Genomic DNA, 17,983 nt, shown 5'->3' with positions numbered 1-17,983 from the left:
TTCTAATGGTGGCAGATGGCAGAATGAGGATCAATGGTCTCATATTACAGTGTGGGGAGGCCTGGGTTGGATTTTAGGAAAAACTATTTCCCTAGGCGGGTGGGGAAGCGCTGGGCTCGGTTCCCTAGAGAGGGGGTGGAATCTCAATCCTTAGAGGTTTTTAAGTGCCAGCTGGGATGATTGAGTTGGGCTGGTCTTGCTTTGGGCAGTGGGCCGGACTCGATGATTCCTGAGGTCTCTTCCAAACCTTGGGCTCTATGATTCTAACCCTGTGAGTTAAAGAGTTCTCCACACACAGGTTCCCCAGTTTGTCAGGAAATGATGTAATGTCTATGTGACAGCCCAGTCAATGATCCAAGAAAATGTGTCCAGCACCATGTCAATGGCAGTCTCTGCAGACTGTTTGCTCTGAGGCGCAAAGCACGAGGAGAAAACTCTAAGTCCCTTTATGAGTGAAGAGACGGAGCAGCCTGTGCCGGATCTGTTTGGTCTTCACCCCGTAGATGATGGGGTTCAGCATGGGGGGCACCAGGAGGTACACGTTGGCGAGGAGAATGTGGAAGTTCAGGGGTATATTGTGGCCAAACCGATGTGCGAGAAAGGAGAAAAGGGAAGGGATGTAAAAGGATAAAATGGCACAGAGGTGGGAAGTACATGTGCCAAAAGTCTTGAGCCGGGCGTCCTTTGTGGGGAGTCTGAAAATGGCCCTGAGGATGAGAACATAGGACACAGTGATGAAAATGATATCCACACCCATCGTAGTAAAGAGCACAAACAGACCATAGTAGTTATTGACACGTATATCACCACAGGACAGCTTCGCTAGAGATATGTGCTCGCAGTAGGAGTGGGGAATGATGTGGGTTCGGCAGTACGGCAACCTCCCTGCCAGGAAGGGATAAGGCATTGTGGTTATACAGCCGCGCAGCATCACTGCCAAAACTATCTTGACCACCACAGGGTTCGACAGGATGGTGGAATGTCTCAGGGGATGGCAGATGGCCACGTAGCGATCCAAAGCCATGGCTGAAAAGAGCCCTGACTCTGTTATGGTGAAGCAGTGAATGAAGTACATCTGCATGAGGCAGGCATTGAAAAGGATCTCCTTGGAATTGAACCAGAAGATTGCCAACATTTTAGGTAGAATGGATGTGGACAGGACCAGGTCGGTGACGGCCAGCATGCAGAGAAAATAGTACATGGGCTCATGGAGGCTTGGCTCCCTCTTCACGATGAACAGGATGGTAAAGTTCCCCAAGACAGCTATGGCATAAGTGGTGCAGAAGGGGATGGAGATCCAGACATGGGCTTTCTCTAAGCCAGGGATGCCCAGCAGGATGAAGGTGGAGGGGTTGGTGAAGTGGGTTGTGTTGGAATCTGACATGGAGCAGGGGAGAAGGTCTCCAACTCAGAGGCAGAATGATGTCTCTGGAATGTACCATATGTTCCCCTGACTTCTTGTGCGTTCGCTGGATCTACGTTGATGGTCGCAGTAGAAATGCAGACATGCCTGGATGGAGAGACAATGTTAGTGTGAGATTCTACATGCACCAACCCCTCCACCTTCTACATGCACTGCTGGAGGCTGTTCTCAAGGGGAAAGCGGATTGGTCTCTCTTCACATACTGGAAAAGAACATTTTCATTATTCAGAAGAGTGGAATAAAAACAATTGACCCTAATAATGCCAAATCTGTATTTTACGGTGCTTGGTGTGTTGGTAATTCCTGCATATCTCTGCTTCAAAAACTATAATAGGCCTCAGCAAGAAACAAGTCTGTGGACTCTGGTTATCCCTCATTGGCCCTACAAGTAATTAAACCTACAGTCCTAGAAATGTTGAGCATTTAATGGGTTGTGGATTTGAGGATTTGCAGCAATCAGAAAGAACGCCCAATTTTTATTCACATTTCTCTATCTGAATTTTCCTTTCGGTCAGTTTGGTTGATAGTTTACCTCACTTTTGGGAGCCCTTTTGAAGCACTAACTCTCTACAAGTACTGCTGGTTGGAAACGGTTCTCTGTTTTTTCATTTGAATACAGTCATAGAATCCTAGAGTCAGGATCCTAGACCTCAGGAGTCATCGAGTTCAACCCCCTGCCCAAGGAAGGTCCAACCTCAACTAAATTATCCGAGTCAGGGTTTGGTCAAGCCGGGACTTAAAAACCTCTAGGAATGGAGATTCCATCCCCTCCCTAGGGAACCCAGCCCAGTGCTTCCCCACCCACCTAGGGAAATAGTTTTTCCTAATATCCAACTTGGACTTCTCCCACCGCAACTTGAGACCATTGCTCCTTGTTCTGCCATCCGTCACTACTGAGGACAGCCTCTCTCCAGCCTCTTTGGAACCTCCCTTCAGGAAGTTGAAGGCTGCTCTCAAATCCCCCCTCACTCTTCTCTTCTGCAGACCAAACAAGCCCAAATCCCTCAGCCTCTCCTCATAGGTCATGTGCTCCAGCCCCCTCAGCATTTTGGTTACCCTCCTCTGGAGCCTCTCCAATGCGTCCACATCCTTTCTATAGTGAGGGGCCCAGAACTGTATGCAGTACTCCAGATGTGGCCTCACTAGTAAACATAACATAAGAACGGCCATACTGGGTCAGACCAAAGGTTCATCTAGCTCAGTGTCCAGTCTGCCGACAGTCGCCAATGCTAGATGCCCAAGAGGGAGGGAGCACAACAGGTAATCCTCCCATGATCCCTCTCCTGTCACCCATTTCCAGACAAACAGAGGGTAGGGTCACCATTCCTACTGATCCGGGCTCATAGCCATTGATTGACCTAATCTCCATGAATCTATTTTGATTTTTTTGGAACCCTGTTAAAGTCCTGGTCTTCACCACATCCTCTGGCAAGGAGTTCCACAGGTTGACTGTGCATTGAGTGAAGAAAAACTTCCTTTTGTTTGTTTGGAATCTGCTGCTTCTTTCACATCAAAGGTGCTGTGCACCTGCTGGGGATTTGGGCCTGCGAGGAGTGTTGAGGAGCCTGAAGCCACATGTGCCCCTAGGAGCAGGGTGGCAGGTGCATGCTCCATACCCTGCCCCTCAGGCCCAGATCCCACAGCGCCCTTCCTGTCCTGGCAAAATATTTAATCCAGCATGTCCTATTTCCTAGGGTTGCCAGATTAAAGAGGTGCAAGAGGGTTTTTTTGTTTTGTTTTAGTTTTTAAATGCATTTAATTAGAAAATCGTAGCAGTGGTTTTGTCGTGTATCTATTAATACATAACTAATCACACTAATTTCACACAGAATTTTTAAAGGGTACTATTGTTTAAAATTGTTTTTTGCTCCAACATTCAAGTGGTTTTGTTTAGTTTACTGAAGGGAGAGTACTTTGCGCCATCTAGTTCCCTGCTAAAAAGGTCTTGGAGGGAGGTCAGTAAACAATCCGACTGCCTAGTTCTCCTCTCAGAAAAGGCAGCTTAAGAAACGCTTTGTACTGAGGCTTTTAGAAGATCAAGATGATAAATACTATTGAACCAACGGGAAGAGGTGGTGCTTATGCCCCTCTTGTGAAGTGATTCTCCTAACATGCTCAGTCAAATACAAGTTATTGTATTCTCCCCGTTTGTAAATATTTGGTAGTAGCCTTATCATTTCAGCAGACGGTATCACTTGGGGTATGTCTAGACTGCATCCCTCTGCTGGCAGAGGGATGCAGATTAGGCAGGTTGACATTTCAAATGAGGCAGGGGTTGAAATATCCCGTGCCTAATTTGCATAAAAATGGCCGCCGCGTTTTCCTGACTCAGCACTTTGTCAGCAAAAAACCGCAGTCTAGAGGGGGATCTGTTGAGAAAGAAAGCCTTTTTTGACAGATCCCTTATGCCTCCTGCATAACCTAGACTGCTGCTTTTTGCAGACAAAGTGCTGAGTCGGCAAAACACAGCAGCCATTTTTATGCAAATTAAGCACGGGATATTTCAATCCCTGCCTCATTTGCAATGTCGACCTGCCTAATCTGCATCCCTCTGCCAACAGAGGGATGCAGTCTAGACATACCCTTCCAGTGAATCTGGACTTATCTGTCAAGAGTCTTTGTCACAAAAGCTTTCTATCGACTCGTACATACCATTCAAACAGCCTTTTGCTGCAATTGCAAGATATAATCCATGGAGAACTCAAGAGATCTGAGACACATGGATTGAAGAGTATTTCAGTGCATTGCATATTTCAACATGACTTGAACATTTTTGGATCAGTTGGGCTTTTTGTTTTCTTAGTAATGGGCACTTTTACAAAGCATATATATATTATACAGTGCCAACATCCTTGTACCATCTGGACTCTAATTGATGAGGATATAAATATAACTTGTATGTCCACATCCCCTCTGGGAAATCGAGGCTCATCGGAGCCTTCGAAACAATGGTGAAAAATCCAAAATCACTTTCTTCTATGCTATGCAGCCTAATTAATTATGGAAGGGATCGCTTGTATCATCTGAACATTGTTGTCTTCAGCTACGATTTGAGGAACCGTCCTAGAAGGCAGTCTGAGCTGAGAGTTAGGGCACTGGTGTGGGATAGATGAATCCAGTGAATTGGTATCAAGCAGACTACTTGAAGGGGCTTGGAAGTGCCTCTTGGGACACCCAGGTTTTTGATTACCTTTGTTGTCACCGGCTTCCAGCATGAGGGAGTCTTGCCCGTGTCAGTGAGATGGTAGCTCCCAAATATGACCAACCTGTTAGCCACTGAAGTATTCTCCTCTGGGCTACAATCAGCCTGACTCTTTTGCTCTGTAGATGCACTACCCACCTGAGCCCTTTCAAAGGGTCACCCTTTGGTATCCAGCCACAACCCTGGGTTGCCCACAGAAATCCCAAATATTTCATTCTTAGAGTTTTACCTTAGCACCCCCCGTTCCTATATCAATTACAGTGAACAAAAAGAAATGTATTCAAGAAATGTCGAATAAAAGGGAATAATCACTTCGCTAGATCTGCTGGCAATGCTCCTCTTAATGCAGCCTAATAGTCCATTAGCCTTCCTGGCTACAAGGGCACACTGTTGACTCATATCCAGCTTCTCATCCACTGGAATCCCCGAGTCCTTTTCTCCAGAACTGCTGCTTAGCCAGTCGGTCCCCAGCCTGTAACAATGCTTGGGATTGTTCTGTCCTTGTTCTGACTCTGCACTTGTCCTTGTTGAACCTCATCAGATTTCTTTTGGCCCAATCCTCTAATCTGTCCAGGTCACTCTGGACCCTATCCCTGCCCTCCAGCGTATCTACCTCTCCCCCTAGCTTAGTGCCATCTGCAAACTTGCTGAGGGTGCAATCCATCCCCTCATCCAGGTCATTAATAAAGCTGTTGAACAAAACTGGCCTTAGAACTGACCCTTGGAGCACTCCACTTGAAACTGACCGCCAACCAGACGTCGAGCTATTGATCATTATATATTGGATCCGACAATCTATTCAGTTTTCTATACACCTTACAGTCCTTTTATCCAATCCATACTTGCTGGCAAGAATATTATGGCAGACTGTATCAAAAGTTTTGCTAAAGTCAAGGTATGTCATATCCACTGACTTACCCATGTCTACAGAGCCAGTTCCATCACCAGCTAAACAGATTGGTCAGGCATGACTTGCCCCTGGTGAGTCCATGTTGACTGTTCCTGATCACTTTCCCCTCTTCCAAGTGCTTCAAAATGGATTCCTTGACGATCCCCTCCATGACTTTTCCAAGGACTGAGGTGATGCTGACTGGTTTGTAGTTCCCTGGATTGTCCTACTTCCCTTTTTAAAGATGGGCACTACATTGCGAGTCAGGTCTATTCTTTTTTTTTTTATCCTTCACATACCCCCTTCTTTGTTTCCTTTGTCGACCGCGCCACGTCTAGACTGCCGTGCTGTGCCAGATCAGCTGATTGTCGGCACAGCACGGTGGCCATTTTTATTTTAATGCCGTGGGCATGATTTAATTCCCAGCTTCTTTGACTATGCCGAATAAACTATTTTACATGGCTCGTCGACGGAGCCATGTAGTCTAGATATAGCCTTAGTGTCCTGTGTGACACAGAATGTCCAACTGGATGTCCTAATGACCGTTTTTGGCCTTGAACTCTATGAAGCTATTGAAAAAGAAACCAGATAGGAAATGTATATTTGCTTTGCGCACAGCACAAGAAATATGGAACACAGAATTACCTGGACGGCCTGAACATATAACGCTGATAAAAGAAAACACTTAATACCTATCCCACCTGCATAATACCTTTCTCAAGTGGAACTCCTTGCCACTAGCATTTTAGCAAAATGTTCAATGGGAAGGGATTAAAAATGGACTGATTATTGTAGGTGATGCTGGTGGCACCCCATTGGCTAAGAGTCCCCAACACCTTCAATTAGAAGGCCTCATTTCATTTGCTTATACATTTATTCTGGGTGTAAATTCTGAGTGGATTTTTTTTTAACGTTTCAGGCATAAAAACTGAGCTGACTTTCCGAATGAAGCGAGAACAGAAGACGTTCAACTCATGAGAAGAGATACTTAAACTTGCACCAGGGAGGAGCCCTTTCATCTCCGTGCCAGACAGTGAAAAGTGAGGTAACAGCCCACCACACGGATACCTCCCTGAACAACCAGAGCCCTGCAACACAAAATAAGGTGACTGTCCCTGCACATGGACACACAGCTGGTTCCTGAAGTCTTTACTCCGTTTCTACTCTGTGTCTATTTGCTGGGTCATGAGCAATGTACACGCACAGCCTCTGAATTTGGGTTTCTATTATGCATCGACTGACGCCTTTCACCCTGAGAAATCCACTGTGCCTGGAAAACTCAGCCCCTCTGGGCTGGAAACCATCGGCTGGGGACTGGTGCACAGAAGAGAGAAACAGTTTGGTCAGTGGTACCGGAGCAAACTCACCACCTCTGGCCAGAGACCTGGGAAGTTTTACGGCTGCGCAGAGCAGAAAGGACCCCAGACTGACTCTCAGTCCTACCGCACCCACATTTCACTGAGCAAGAAACAGCCATCTGGGAGGTTTCAGATTCAAAGGACTTCCCTGGGGCCCCCCTCAGGTTGCTATTTCCCACGTATCTCTTACCTCAGCACCCGCTGAATAATCCCATGCCGAGAGCCCACAGAGCGGTGGGTACCACTCACCGTACAGCTCCGGGCAGTTCCCTCACGGTTCTCTCAGCCTGTCATGGAGCAGCAGCCTCTGCATGGAAGGAGGCCGAAGACCAGCCTGTCTGAGCTTCTGGGCTATTTATCCAGCTTCTGGAGTAAACAGCCATTAACAGATGCTCCCAAAGGGAGAGGAGACACTTTTGCTTTGTACTGAGTCAGAGGGGAGTTGGCTGCTCTGTGTATTTGTGTATAATTATACATGGAATAATTCGTGGAATAGGAAGAAAACACTCGGAATAAAGCTCGCTCTCCTGAGGGCAGTGTAACCTGGGAATGCCTGGAATGGCTGTGTCGATAGTAGATAGGCAGACCTGGAGAAAGTTGATTGAAGGGAGACACGAGCACTTTCTCTAGAGTACAGGCTGTTGATAATGGAACAGAGATCGGTAAGGGTATGTCTACACAGCAAAGTTATTTCGAAATAACTTTACTAGCATCTACACAGCCAAATCGCTATTTCAAAATTAATTTGAAATAGCGGAGCACTTATTTCAAATTTGGTAAACCTCATTCCACAAGGAATAACGCCAAATTTAAAATAGCTATTTCGAAATAAGTGCTATGTAGACACTTAAATCAAAATATGGGGCCTCCAGCCTTCCCAGGATGCCCTGTTGGCCACTCCAGCATCAACCAAGAACACTCCTCTCCCTCCCTCTCCTCCCTGGAGCCCTTAAGGGGGTAGACTCTGGCCACAGTGCCTATGCCAGCTCCAAGCCTGCCAGCCCAGAGCCAGCAGTCACTGCCCCTGACCCAGTGGCCCCAAAATATGAGCCAGCAAACCACTGGCAGCCAGCCCTCCGCCGCTCCCCAGGAGCAGTCTGCCAGCTCCCAGGAGCCTGCCAGGGCCCAGGGAAGGCATGGGCCTTCCTGGTCCAGTGTGGAGATCATGGATCTTATTCAGGTTTGGGGGGATGCCCCCAACATCAAAGATCTCTGCACTAGATGGAGGAATGTGGCCATTTATGACAGGATAGCTGCCAGCCTGGCCACCAAAGGCCACATGCGAACCCAGGAGCAGGTTTGCATGAAAATCACGTAGGTCCAGTGAGACCCCCAAACCTGAGCCCTGAGCTTCCCCTCCCCCTTCTTCCCCTTGCTTCCCCCTTCCAGCTCCCTCCTCCCAGGTTTCCCCCCTTCCACTCTCTCTCTCCTCCCTTCTCCCACCTCCTTTCCCCAGTCTCACCAGAGTTCCATCCCCCCCCAGTTTTGTTAAATAAAGAGAGTTTGTGTTCATGAAAATACATGTATTTTATTTGACATCAGGAAGGCGGGTTAGGGATGGGTAAGTGGAAGGATGTGAGGGAGGAATGAGGCACGAGCCCACGGGGTGGAAGTTCTCCCACAGGGCCTCCTGGATACTGACAGCCCCCCGATGGACCTCCTGGATGGCAGCCTGCAGAAAGTGCAGCCAGGCTCGCAGCAACACATCCATGAGAAGCACGAGCGTGCCCAGGGGCAGCTCTGGTTCCATGTTGCAGAGTGCTGTGGTGTCCCGAGTGAGGGTAACCAGATCACGCAGAGACAAAATGCTTTGCTGTCCCTCATCAAGGTAGGCAAGCAAGCAGGAAAACCTGAGAACTGGCTGTCCAGAGGTGGTCCCTTTAAGCACAGGCCTCAGATAGCCTCAGGCAGCAACCACACAAAGTAACTCCTGACCTGATGCCCTGCTGGATCTGGTTCTGGCCGGCCTTAAATGCCATTCAGCATCCACTTATGCGTCCCTTTGAAGATAGTATAAGTAGAGAAAGGATGTTAGAATTACTGACTTGAAGGTATGCCATCAACTGGCAGCAATGCCTCTTGGCCATGTGCATTGGCCAAACTGGATAGCCTCATCGACAAAGGATAAATGGATGTTAAACAGGTATCCCGATAGCAACACTCATAAGTCTGTAGGTAAGGGAACATTTTAACCTGCCTGGGCACTCAATCATGGACTGAAAAGTAGCTATTGCTCTACAAAAGAATTTCATAAGGCAACTACGGAGAAAGAGTGGTGAATTGATCTTCATATGCAATTTGGCACTGTTTTCATGGACTTTACAAGACAATACATGGATTTTCCCATTATGAAAATAGACTTCCTTACATTTAATATGTCATTAACATCTAAATCTAAATATGGGACAGCACCAGCCCACTTAATTACCCTCATTAGCACCTGCACTACTAGAGATAGATACATTTTCTTCTTTTCTCTCCCTTTTTTTTCTGATAGCCCCCTTTTTTTCTCCACTCAAGCACATCCCAAGAAGTGGATTTTGTCCACAAAAACTCATGATACTATAAATATTTTTGTTAGTCTCTAAGGGCACATCTACACAGCAGGGCTAAACTCAAAATGAGCCATGCAACTTGAGCTATGCTGATTTCGTAGCTTAAGTTGAAATAGCAGCCTTTGACTTTGGTGTTGTCTACAGAGCAATGTCGAAATAGAGCATTCTTCCCCTACTTTCCTTACTGCTCTTACAATGAGGTTCACAGAAGATGGAGTAAGAAGCCAGTTATTTCAGATTTATTTCAAAACAATGGGCTTGCCATGTAGACACACTCTGCTTTATTTTGGAATAACTGACGTTATTCTGAAATAACGCTGCTTTGTAGACATACCCTCAGGTGCGCAGGGCTGTTCCTTGTTTTTTAAAGTTACAGACACACATGGCTCCCCCTTTGAGACACTACATCCATATACAGGTGAGCAGAGGCACAGGGGCTGTGTCTAGACTGGCAAGTTTTTCTGCAAAATCATCTGATTTTGCGGAAAACTTGCCAGCTGTCTACACTGGCCGCTTGAATTTCCGGAAAAGCACTGACGATCTCCTGTAAAATCATTAGTGCTTTTCCAGAAATACTATGCTGCTCCCATTTGGGCAAAAGTCTTTTTCCGAAAGACTTTTGCGCGAAAGGGCCAGTGTAGACAGCATACTAGTGTTTTCCGCAAAAAAGCCCCGATCGCGAAAATGGCGATTGGAGCTTTTCTGCGGAAAACCACATCTAGATTGGCCACAGACGCTTTTCCGCAAAAAGTGCTTTTGTGGAAAAGCATCCTGCCAATCTAGATGTGCTTTTCCGAAAATGCTTTTAACGGAAATCTTTTCCATTAAAAGAATTTTTGGAAATTCATAGCAGTGTAGACGTTGCTTGGGTGATGTGACTTGATCAAGGTCACAAGGAAACTGAGTGTCAGGATGACAGCCGGAGCCCAGGAGTTCTGGCTTCCCTACCATAGCAATGATCCCTCCATCATGCTAAGGGGGAAAAGGACTCTTTCTCTGGTAGGACCTGTTCATTGGGTGGGAGGTCGAGGAAAGGCTGGAAGAGGGAACCTGAGTCTTCACTGTCCTCTCAATGTGAATCTGAGGTTCTCAGAACTAGCTGGAGGGTGGGAGCTCCCCGCCCCTCCAGACTCCAATTCCTCTCCCACTCACAGACCTGCCAACACATCACAGTCCCTGGGGTCACTCTGGGGGAACAAACTCACTAAACGCAGCACCAAGAGGATGTTTCTGTGGATGGAGGGTAGCTGAGCCCTGTCCTGGGGTTCATTCCCCTCCCACACCCCTGAGCTGCTCTAGAAGAAGAGAGGTCCTATAGGCAGGATAGAGCCTGGATTGGCATTTGCACTGGGTTTGTTCTGTCCCTCTCAGTCCATTCCCTCCCACTATCTCCCAGGGGGAATTGGAATCGGAGGTGCCAGGCTGAGTCAGACTTTCCAGCCCTGCCCCGGCTGGAGGGCACTTGGATCCCCAGAGCTGAACTCTATGTCTGCTCTTCTGGCTTATTAGGGGTATTTCTACAGTGTGGAGCACCGGGGTTTTAAAGACATGAACAAATGTTACTATCTGAGTCCATCACCTAAGCACCAAGATGATCTGAATTGCAGTTACTAACCCTCTGTACCTCGGGTGCATGTTTTGACCTCTCTCTGTCACTCAAGACAAAGGGGTAGGAAGCTCAGCCTGGATTGCTCCCCAATAGTGTCTTTTTTATTTCTCATCTTCATTTGCATGGTGGAAGCCTCCAGAGATCCTGCTCCACCTCAGGACCTGTTGTGCCGGGCCCTTCACAAACACAGTGGCTGTGTCTAGACTGGCAAGTTTTTCTGCAAAAGCAGCTGCTTTTGCGGAAAAACTTGCCAGCTGTCTACACTGGCCGCTTGAATTTCCACAAGAGCACTGACTTCCTCCTGTCTGAAATCAGTGCTTCCTGCGGAAATACTGTGCTGCTCCCATTCGGGCAAATGTCCTTTTTTTGCAAAGCTTTTGTTCAAAAGGGCCAGTGTAGACAGCTCAGATTTGTTTTGCTCAAAAAAGCCCCGATCGCGAAAATGCGTCTAGATTGGCCATGGATGCTTTTCCGCAAAAAGTGATTTGGCGGAAAAGCGTCCGTGCCAATCTAGAAGCTCTTTTCCGCAAATGCTTTTAACGGAAAATTTTTCCGTTAAAAGCATTTGCGGAAAATCATGCCAGTCTAGACGTAGCCAGTAAGAAAAAGAGCCCCTACCCCAAGGAGCAGCACTACAAAAGGGCGGTTTTCTAGGGGCCTACGGGGCAGTACGACAGCTGCAATGCACGGCTTGGGAGAATTTGGATGGGGCTAGTGAAAGGGCCCATTAAGTGGCAGCTGCACCAGACACACTGCTAGGTCCGGTGCTTGCTTAGCTTTTGTTCCTCTGCTTTAGTGCTCAGAGTGAAAACTGGGCCCAAGCAGCCCCTGGGCACATGACAGTTGGAAGTGAACTAACATCGCCAGGAGGCCTCCTCACACCAGAACCCCTGGAAACTCCTGAGACTAGAGACTGCAGCATGCACTGGTCCCTGACTAAAGTGATTGACGTCCTGGGGCTATGGCCTGTTTGTGTTATCTAACAGAGTGAAACTCTGCTTCAGGCGGGGGGCTGAGAGAAGACTCTTGGCTTCTCCCTCACACGTTGTGAGGGTTTTGGATTGGCTTTTTCCCAGCAGGGCAGGTTCAATGGGAGACCAGCCCCCTGAGACTGACAGGCCCCTGGGGCAACGGGGGGAAGCCAGTTCTCACAGGCCGCCTGATTGACAGTCAAGCAAGCCAATGAGGAGTCAACAGGTGAGGCTTGTATAGTCTTTTTCCATGTGGTGGGAGCTCCTTTGTCCTAAGCCAAGTTTTATGGAAAAGTGCAGCTATCAAGTGGAGTTGAGTGACACGTGCCCTTTAATCAAATGCCCTCGTGTACCCCGTTGACTCTTTGCCGCCATTATCCAGGGGTTGACTGAAGCATTCACTGAAAGGATCAACAGATGGGACATGAGAGTCTCCTCATTCCTGTTGTTTTCCTTAATAACCAGTTACCTTGAACTGACCCTTCACAGCTGGCTGACTGGACTGGAAGCACCTTGCCTTGTGGGTGTCACCCAGAAGCAGCCACATTTGAAAGACAGTCGTGTGGGTGCTCTGGCACTGCTATTTTGAAAGACAGACTCAGAGTCAATATTCATAACTCCAGACACAAAAATGAAATGTGCGCACAAACTGGGCAATCATGTTCAGCAAATCAGAACTTTTCCAAGGACACCGCACATGACATGTTCTGTGCATGATGCACCACAACGATCTCATAATCACATCATAACTGTACCACTGGGATGAATCTGGGGTGCAGAGTGTCCTACCCAGATCTAGGCAAACACAATGTGACACCTGCTGGCCATTCCCTGCCCCTGAGTCCTCACCACCCTGGAGCTTTCTTTGGTATTAAGTCAGACGTGTTCAAGGGTGACCTGCAACTCCTGGCTTCTCCTCCAACTGGAGTCTTGGGCTACGTCTACACTGCAGGCCTCTTGTGCAAGAACTTTTTGCGGAAGAGATCTTCCGCAAAAAGTTCTTGTGGAAGAGCGCGTCCACACCGCCATGTGCTTTTGTGCAAGATATGTGCTTTTGCACAAGTGAGCAACCACACTGCCATGGATGCTTTTGCGCAAGAAAGCTCTGATGCCCATTCACAGAATGGCCATCAGAGCACCTCTTGTCCGTTCACACACGTCTTTTTGCACAAGAGCTCTTGCACAAAAAGACTTATTCCTTATAGAAAGAGGAATAACCCTTGCACAAAAAGCCCTCTCTTCCAATAATCTATTGTACTTTTTCCTGCACAAAAATGCACTTGTTGTGTGGATGCTCCATAAGTTTTTGTGCAAAAACTCTGAAATGTACACATAGGAGTCTGAGCAAAGAGAACAGTAAGTGCCCGAAGACGTAATCTGAGGGGGAAATCTGGCACGGTCTGCTTACTGTAGGGCAGGGGGTGGTGCCAGGTTATTAACTTTCCCTTGATCCTGCCCATCTAGCGCTGCCTCTTACTTGTACGCAGTCATCTTGTCAGGCTACAGAGTTTTCTGCCCAAGCCTTGATGTACAGGGGCACCAGCTGGTCAGGGTTGATATTTAGGGGAGCCATGTAAAAGCTAACTCTCCCCACCCCTCCAATTTTATACCTGAGGTCTACTCACACCTCACATGCTATCCCCACAGGGCATGTCTACACTAGGAAACTATTTTGAAATCGCTAAAATCGATTTAATCCTTCCCAAAATAACAACATTGAAGTAGCACATCCTCACTTTGAGAAAGCCTCAAAATTAGCTAATGTTAGGGTGACCATATTTCCCCATGCGAAATATAGGACACCGGAGGGGGGGGATGCACTACCTCATACTTAGAGCCCCAGGAAGCACTGGGGGTCATTACTTCAAGGCTACGCCTAGCTTGCATTCTTCTCCTGAAAGAGGAAGGCAAATGAAGGACCTTGAAAATGCAAATTAACAAATCTCGCACTTCATTTGCATAATCGCATCAGAGCGCTTTTTTGAAAAAGGGGTTTTCAAAAAAATGCAGTCTAGGTGGGCTCTTTCAAAAAAAAAACCCTTTTTCGAAAGAACCCTTACTCCTGAAAAAATGAGGTTTAAAGGTTCTTTCGTTTTGTTTTGGTTTTTTCAAAAGAACCCCGTTTAGACTGCATGGGTTTTTTTGAAACCCCTTTTTCGAAAAAGCACTCAGATGCAATTATGCAGATGAAGCACGAGAATTGTAAATTTGCAATCTTTCAAGAGAGGAATGCAGTCTCGACATAACCCAAATAACTCTGGGGAGTTGTTATTTCAAATAGCGGTGCCAGAGCACTCACACTACTGCTATTTCAAAATACCCATTTTGAAAGTAGCGTTGTTCCCTGAGGAGAGCAGATTTCAAAAGAAGCGGCCCCTTATTTTGAAATAACAGGCTGGATAGAGTGGGCGCTTTGCTTATAAATTGGACCTAAGGGGGCTTCTTTCGAAATAAAGTCCTCATAAAGGCTATGTCTAGACTGCAAGCCTCTTTCGAAAGAAAGCGTCTAGACTGCACGCGGAACTTTCGAAAGAGCAAGCCGCTTTTTCGAAAGAAAGCACCCAGTGAGTCTGGATGCTCTCTTTCGAAGAAGCCCTATTTACATTCAAGAACGCCTTCTTTCGAAAGAAGCACTTTCGAAAGAAGGCGTTCTTCCTCGTGAAATGAGGTTTACCGCCGTCGAAAGAAAAGCCGCGTTCTTTCGATTTAATTTCGAAAGAACGCGGCTGCAGTCTAGACGCAGGTGAAGTTTTTTCGGAAAAAGGCTACTTTTCCCGAAAAAACCCTGAGTCTGGACACAGCCAAAGAGAGGAATGGGAAGTTAAACACAAAAAAGACTGGCCATTAAAATAAAAAAAGGAGTCATTAGATGAGCCAGAAACCATTGCCAGGCACTCCACTGATGAGATGGGAAGCAAAGAGTAGGAATTAAGGCTGAGAATGGAGAGATGTAAATAATTGTGTCCACAAGGGCTCCTTCCTGGAACAGGTGTTAAACTGCAAAGTGCCTTATTTTCTCCCACTGACAAAGCACACGTAGGTCATGAAAGGAATTGATAGCTGCTTGAAAGTCCCATCAGTGAGTCGGGAAAAAGTGTCCGGCACCACGTTCCCAGCAACCTCTGCATATTGATCGCTCTGGGGCACGTCTACTTTATACCGTGATTTCGAAATAACAAGTCGTGGGTCCACACAGCAAGCCCGTTATTTCAAAATTATTTTGAAACAAGGGCTTCTTATTTTGAAATAACAAACCCTCACTTCACAAGGAATAATGCTTATTTTAAAATTGCTATTTCGAAATAGCGATAGTGAGGATTCCTCACCGCTGCTAATTCAAAATAGCTGCTTCCCTGGGCCGTAGAAAGCAATTACACCCCAGTGCTTCATGGGGTTCTAAATCAAGGATGCATGTCCACATTAGGGGAGCCTGCCTCGGACTGAATTCAAGGCTTCCCTATGGTGTGGAAATGCAATTTTGAAATAATTATTTCACGAGTTATTGTTCCTTGAAATTTCCTTGTAGTTTAGACACACCCAGAGACACAAAGCAACAGGAGGTCTATAAAATCATGAGTAGTGTGGAGAGGGCCGATAAAGAAAAGTTATTTATTAGTTCCCTAAATAGAAGAACTAGAGGACACCAAATGAAATTAATGGGTAGCAGGTTTAAAACTAATAAAAGAAAGTTCTTCTTCACACAGCATGTAGTCAACCTGTGGAACTCCTTGCCAGATGAGACTGTGAAGGCTAGGACTATAATAGAGTTTAAAGAGAAGCTAGAAAATTTCATGGAGGTTAGGTCCATAAAAGGCTATTAGCCAGGGGATAAAATGGTGTCCTTGGCCTTTGTTTGTCAGAGGCTGGAGAGGGATGGCTGGAGACAAATCGCTTGATCATTGTCTTCGGTCCACCCTCTCTGGGGCACCTGGTGCTGGCCACTATCGGTAGACAGGATACTGGGCTAGATGGACCTTTGGTCTGACCCAGTACGGCTGTTCTTATGTTCTTATATTCTTATGTTTTTAGGAGAAAACTTTAGGTCCCTTTGTGAGGGAAGAGACGGAGCAGCCTGTCCCGGATCTGTTTGCTCCTCACCCCGTAGATGATGGGGTTCAGCATGGGGGGCACCAGAAGGTACACATTGGCGAGGAGAATGTGGAAATTCAGGGGGATATTGTGCCCAAACCTGTGTGTGAAAAATGAGAAAAGAGCAGGGACATAAAAAGATAAAATGGCACAGAGGTGGGACCCACAGGTCCCAAAAGTCTTGAGCCGGGCGTCCTTGGTGGGAAGGTTGAAGATGGCCCTGAGGATTAAAAAATAGGACACAGTAATAAAGATGATATCCAGTCCCAACACAGAGAAAATTAAAAAGAGCGCGTAGTAACTACTGAGGCGTATGTCAGCACAGGCCATCTTTACCACGCCGATGTGCTCGCAGTAAGAGTGGGGGATGATGTTGGTTCGGCAGTATGGCCACCTCTTCGCCAGAATGGGGTAAGGAAGCACGATCGTGCAACCACGCAGCATCACTGCCAAACCGATTCTGGCCACTACAGAGTTTGCCAGGGCAGTGGAATGTCTCAGGGGGTGGCAGATGGCCACGTAGCGATCCAACGCCATGGCCGAAAAGATCCCTGATTCTATCGCCGAGAAGCTGTGAATGAAGTACATCTGCATGAGGCATCCATTGAAAGGGATCTCCCTGGAATTGAACCAGAAGATTGCCAACATTTTGGGCAGGATGGACGTGGAGAGGACCATGTCGGTGACAGCCAGCATGCAGAGGAAATAGTACATGGGCACATGGAGGCTCAGCTCCCTCTTCACAATGAAGAGGATGGTGATGTTGCCCAAAACGGCTATGGCGTAAATGATGCAGAAGGGGATGGAGATCCATGTATGGGCCGTCTCCAGGCCGGGAATGCCCAGCAGGATGAAGGTGGAGGGGTTGGTGAAGTCGGTTGTGTTGGAATCTGACATGGAGCGGGGGAGAAGATCTCCAACTCTGAGGCAGAACAGTGTCTTCTACATCTACCGTATGTACCCCTGATTTTCTGTGCGTATGCAGAATCTACAGCGATGGCCGCAGTAGAAATGCAGAAATGCCTGAATGGAGAGACAATGTTAATATGAGATTCTACATACACTACTGGACGCTGTTTTAATGAGTAAAACAGACTGGTCTGTCTTGATGCCCTGAAAAATCACATTTTTATTTTTCAGAGAAGTGAAACATGAAGGCAAATCCTTCACATCACAGCTTTAAAAACCTTAATAGGCATCAGCAGGAAACAAGACTGTGGATTCTGGTTATCCCTCATTGGCCCTTAAAGCAGAGCTACTCAACTTTGGAAGACCCAAGGACAACAATGATACTCACAGCACATGCCGAGGGCCGCAATTTAGGTGTGGTTGCATACTAATAAATATGCAAATATATGCAAATAGCTTCTGTCACACTGATGAGCATGAATACAAAGATTAAGGCAAGACTACACAACACACAGGCCCCATTTAAGTCAGTTCTGCTGATATTAATAAAATGCAATATCTACCCGATTTCTACCCATATGACATCATTTTAATGAGCAATGACAGCCCAGGAATTTAACTACTAAAACACACATCAGCAGAAGACTGTTGGCTACTTTTTTGTTTTAGCTCCCACCTGCGGGCCAGAAACAAACGGGCTGGGGGCAACATGTTGAGTAGCCTTGCCTTAAAGCAATGAATCATAGAATCATAAGAACATAAGAACGGGCCAGACTGGGTGAGACCAACAATCCATCTAGGCCAGTATCCTGTCTGCCGACAGTGGCCAATACCAGATGTCCCAGAGGGAGAGAACACAACAGGTAATCATCATGTGATCCTTCCCGTCACCCATTTCCAGACGTAGAACACTATCAATGAATCATAGAACACTAAGCCTGGAAGCGACCTTGAGAGGTCATCAAGTCCAGTCCCCTA

At 46.9% G+C, this 17,983-nt stretch overlaps 2 protein-coding genes across 2 annotated transcripts; both read right to left on the bottom strand.

Moving 5' to 3' along the window:
- Nucleotides 1-436: 436 nt before the first annotated feature.
- On the bottom strand, nt 437-1,429 carry LOC102456242 (olfactory receptor 52R1-like). Its single transcript, XM_006111282.4, has one exon. The coding sequence runs from the start codon at nt 1,382-1,384 to the stop codon at nt 437-439; it is 948 nt and encodes a 315-aa protein (XP_006111344.3). The 5' UTR covers nt 1,385-1,429.
- Nucleotides 1,430-16,045: 14,616 nt separating this feature from the next.
- LOC102455994 (olfactory receptor 52R1-like) lies at nt 16,046-17,044 on the bottom strand. Its single transcript, XM_006111281.4, has one exon. The coding sequence runs from the start codon at nt 16,991-16,993 to the stop codon at nt 16,046-16,048; it is 948 nt and encodes a 315-aa protein (XP_006111343.4). The 5' UTR covers nt 16,994-17,044.
- Between the last annotated feature and the right edge of the window lie 939 nt (nt 17,045-17,983).

This window comes from Pelodiscus sinensis, chromosome 1 (genome assembly GCF_052426305.1).
Source record: "Pelodiscus sinensis isolate ZL-2025 chromosome 1, ASM5242630v1, whole genome shotgun sequence".
Lineage (NCBI taxonomy): Eukaryota > Metazoa > Chordata > Testudines > Trionychidae > Pelodiscus > Pelodiscus sinensis.
Note: the sequence above shows the minus strand (reverse complement) of the source record. Positions and strands in the feature narration are given on the sequence as shown.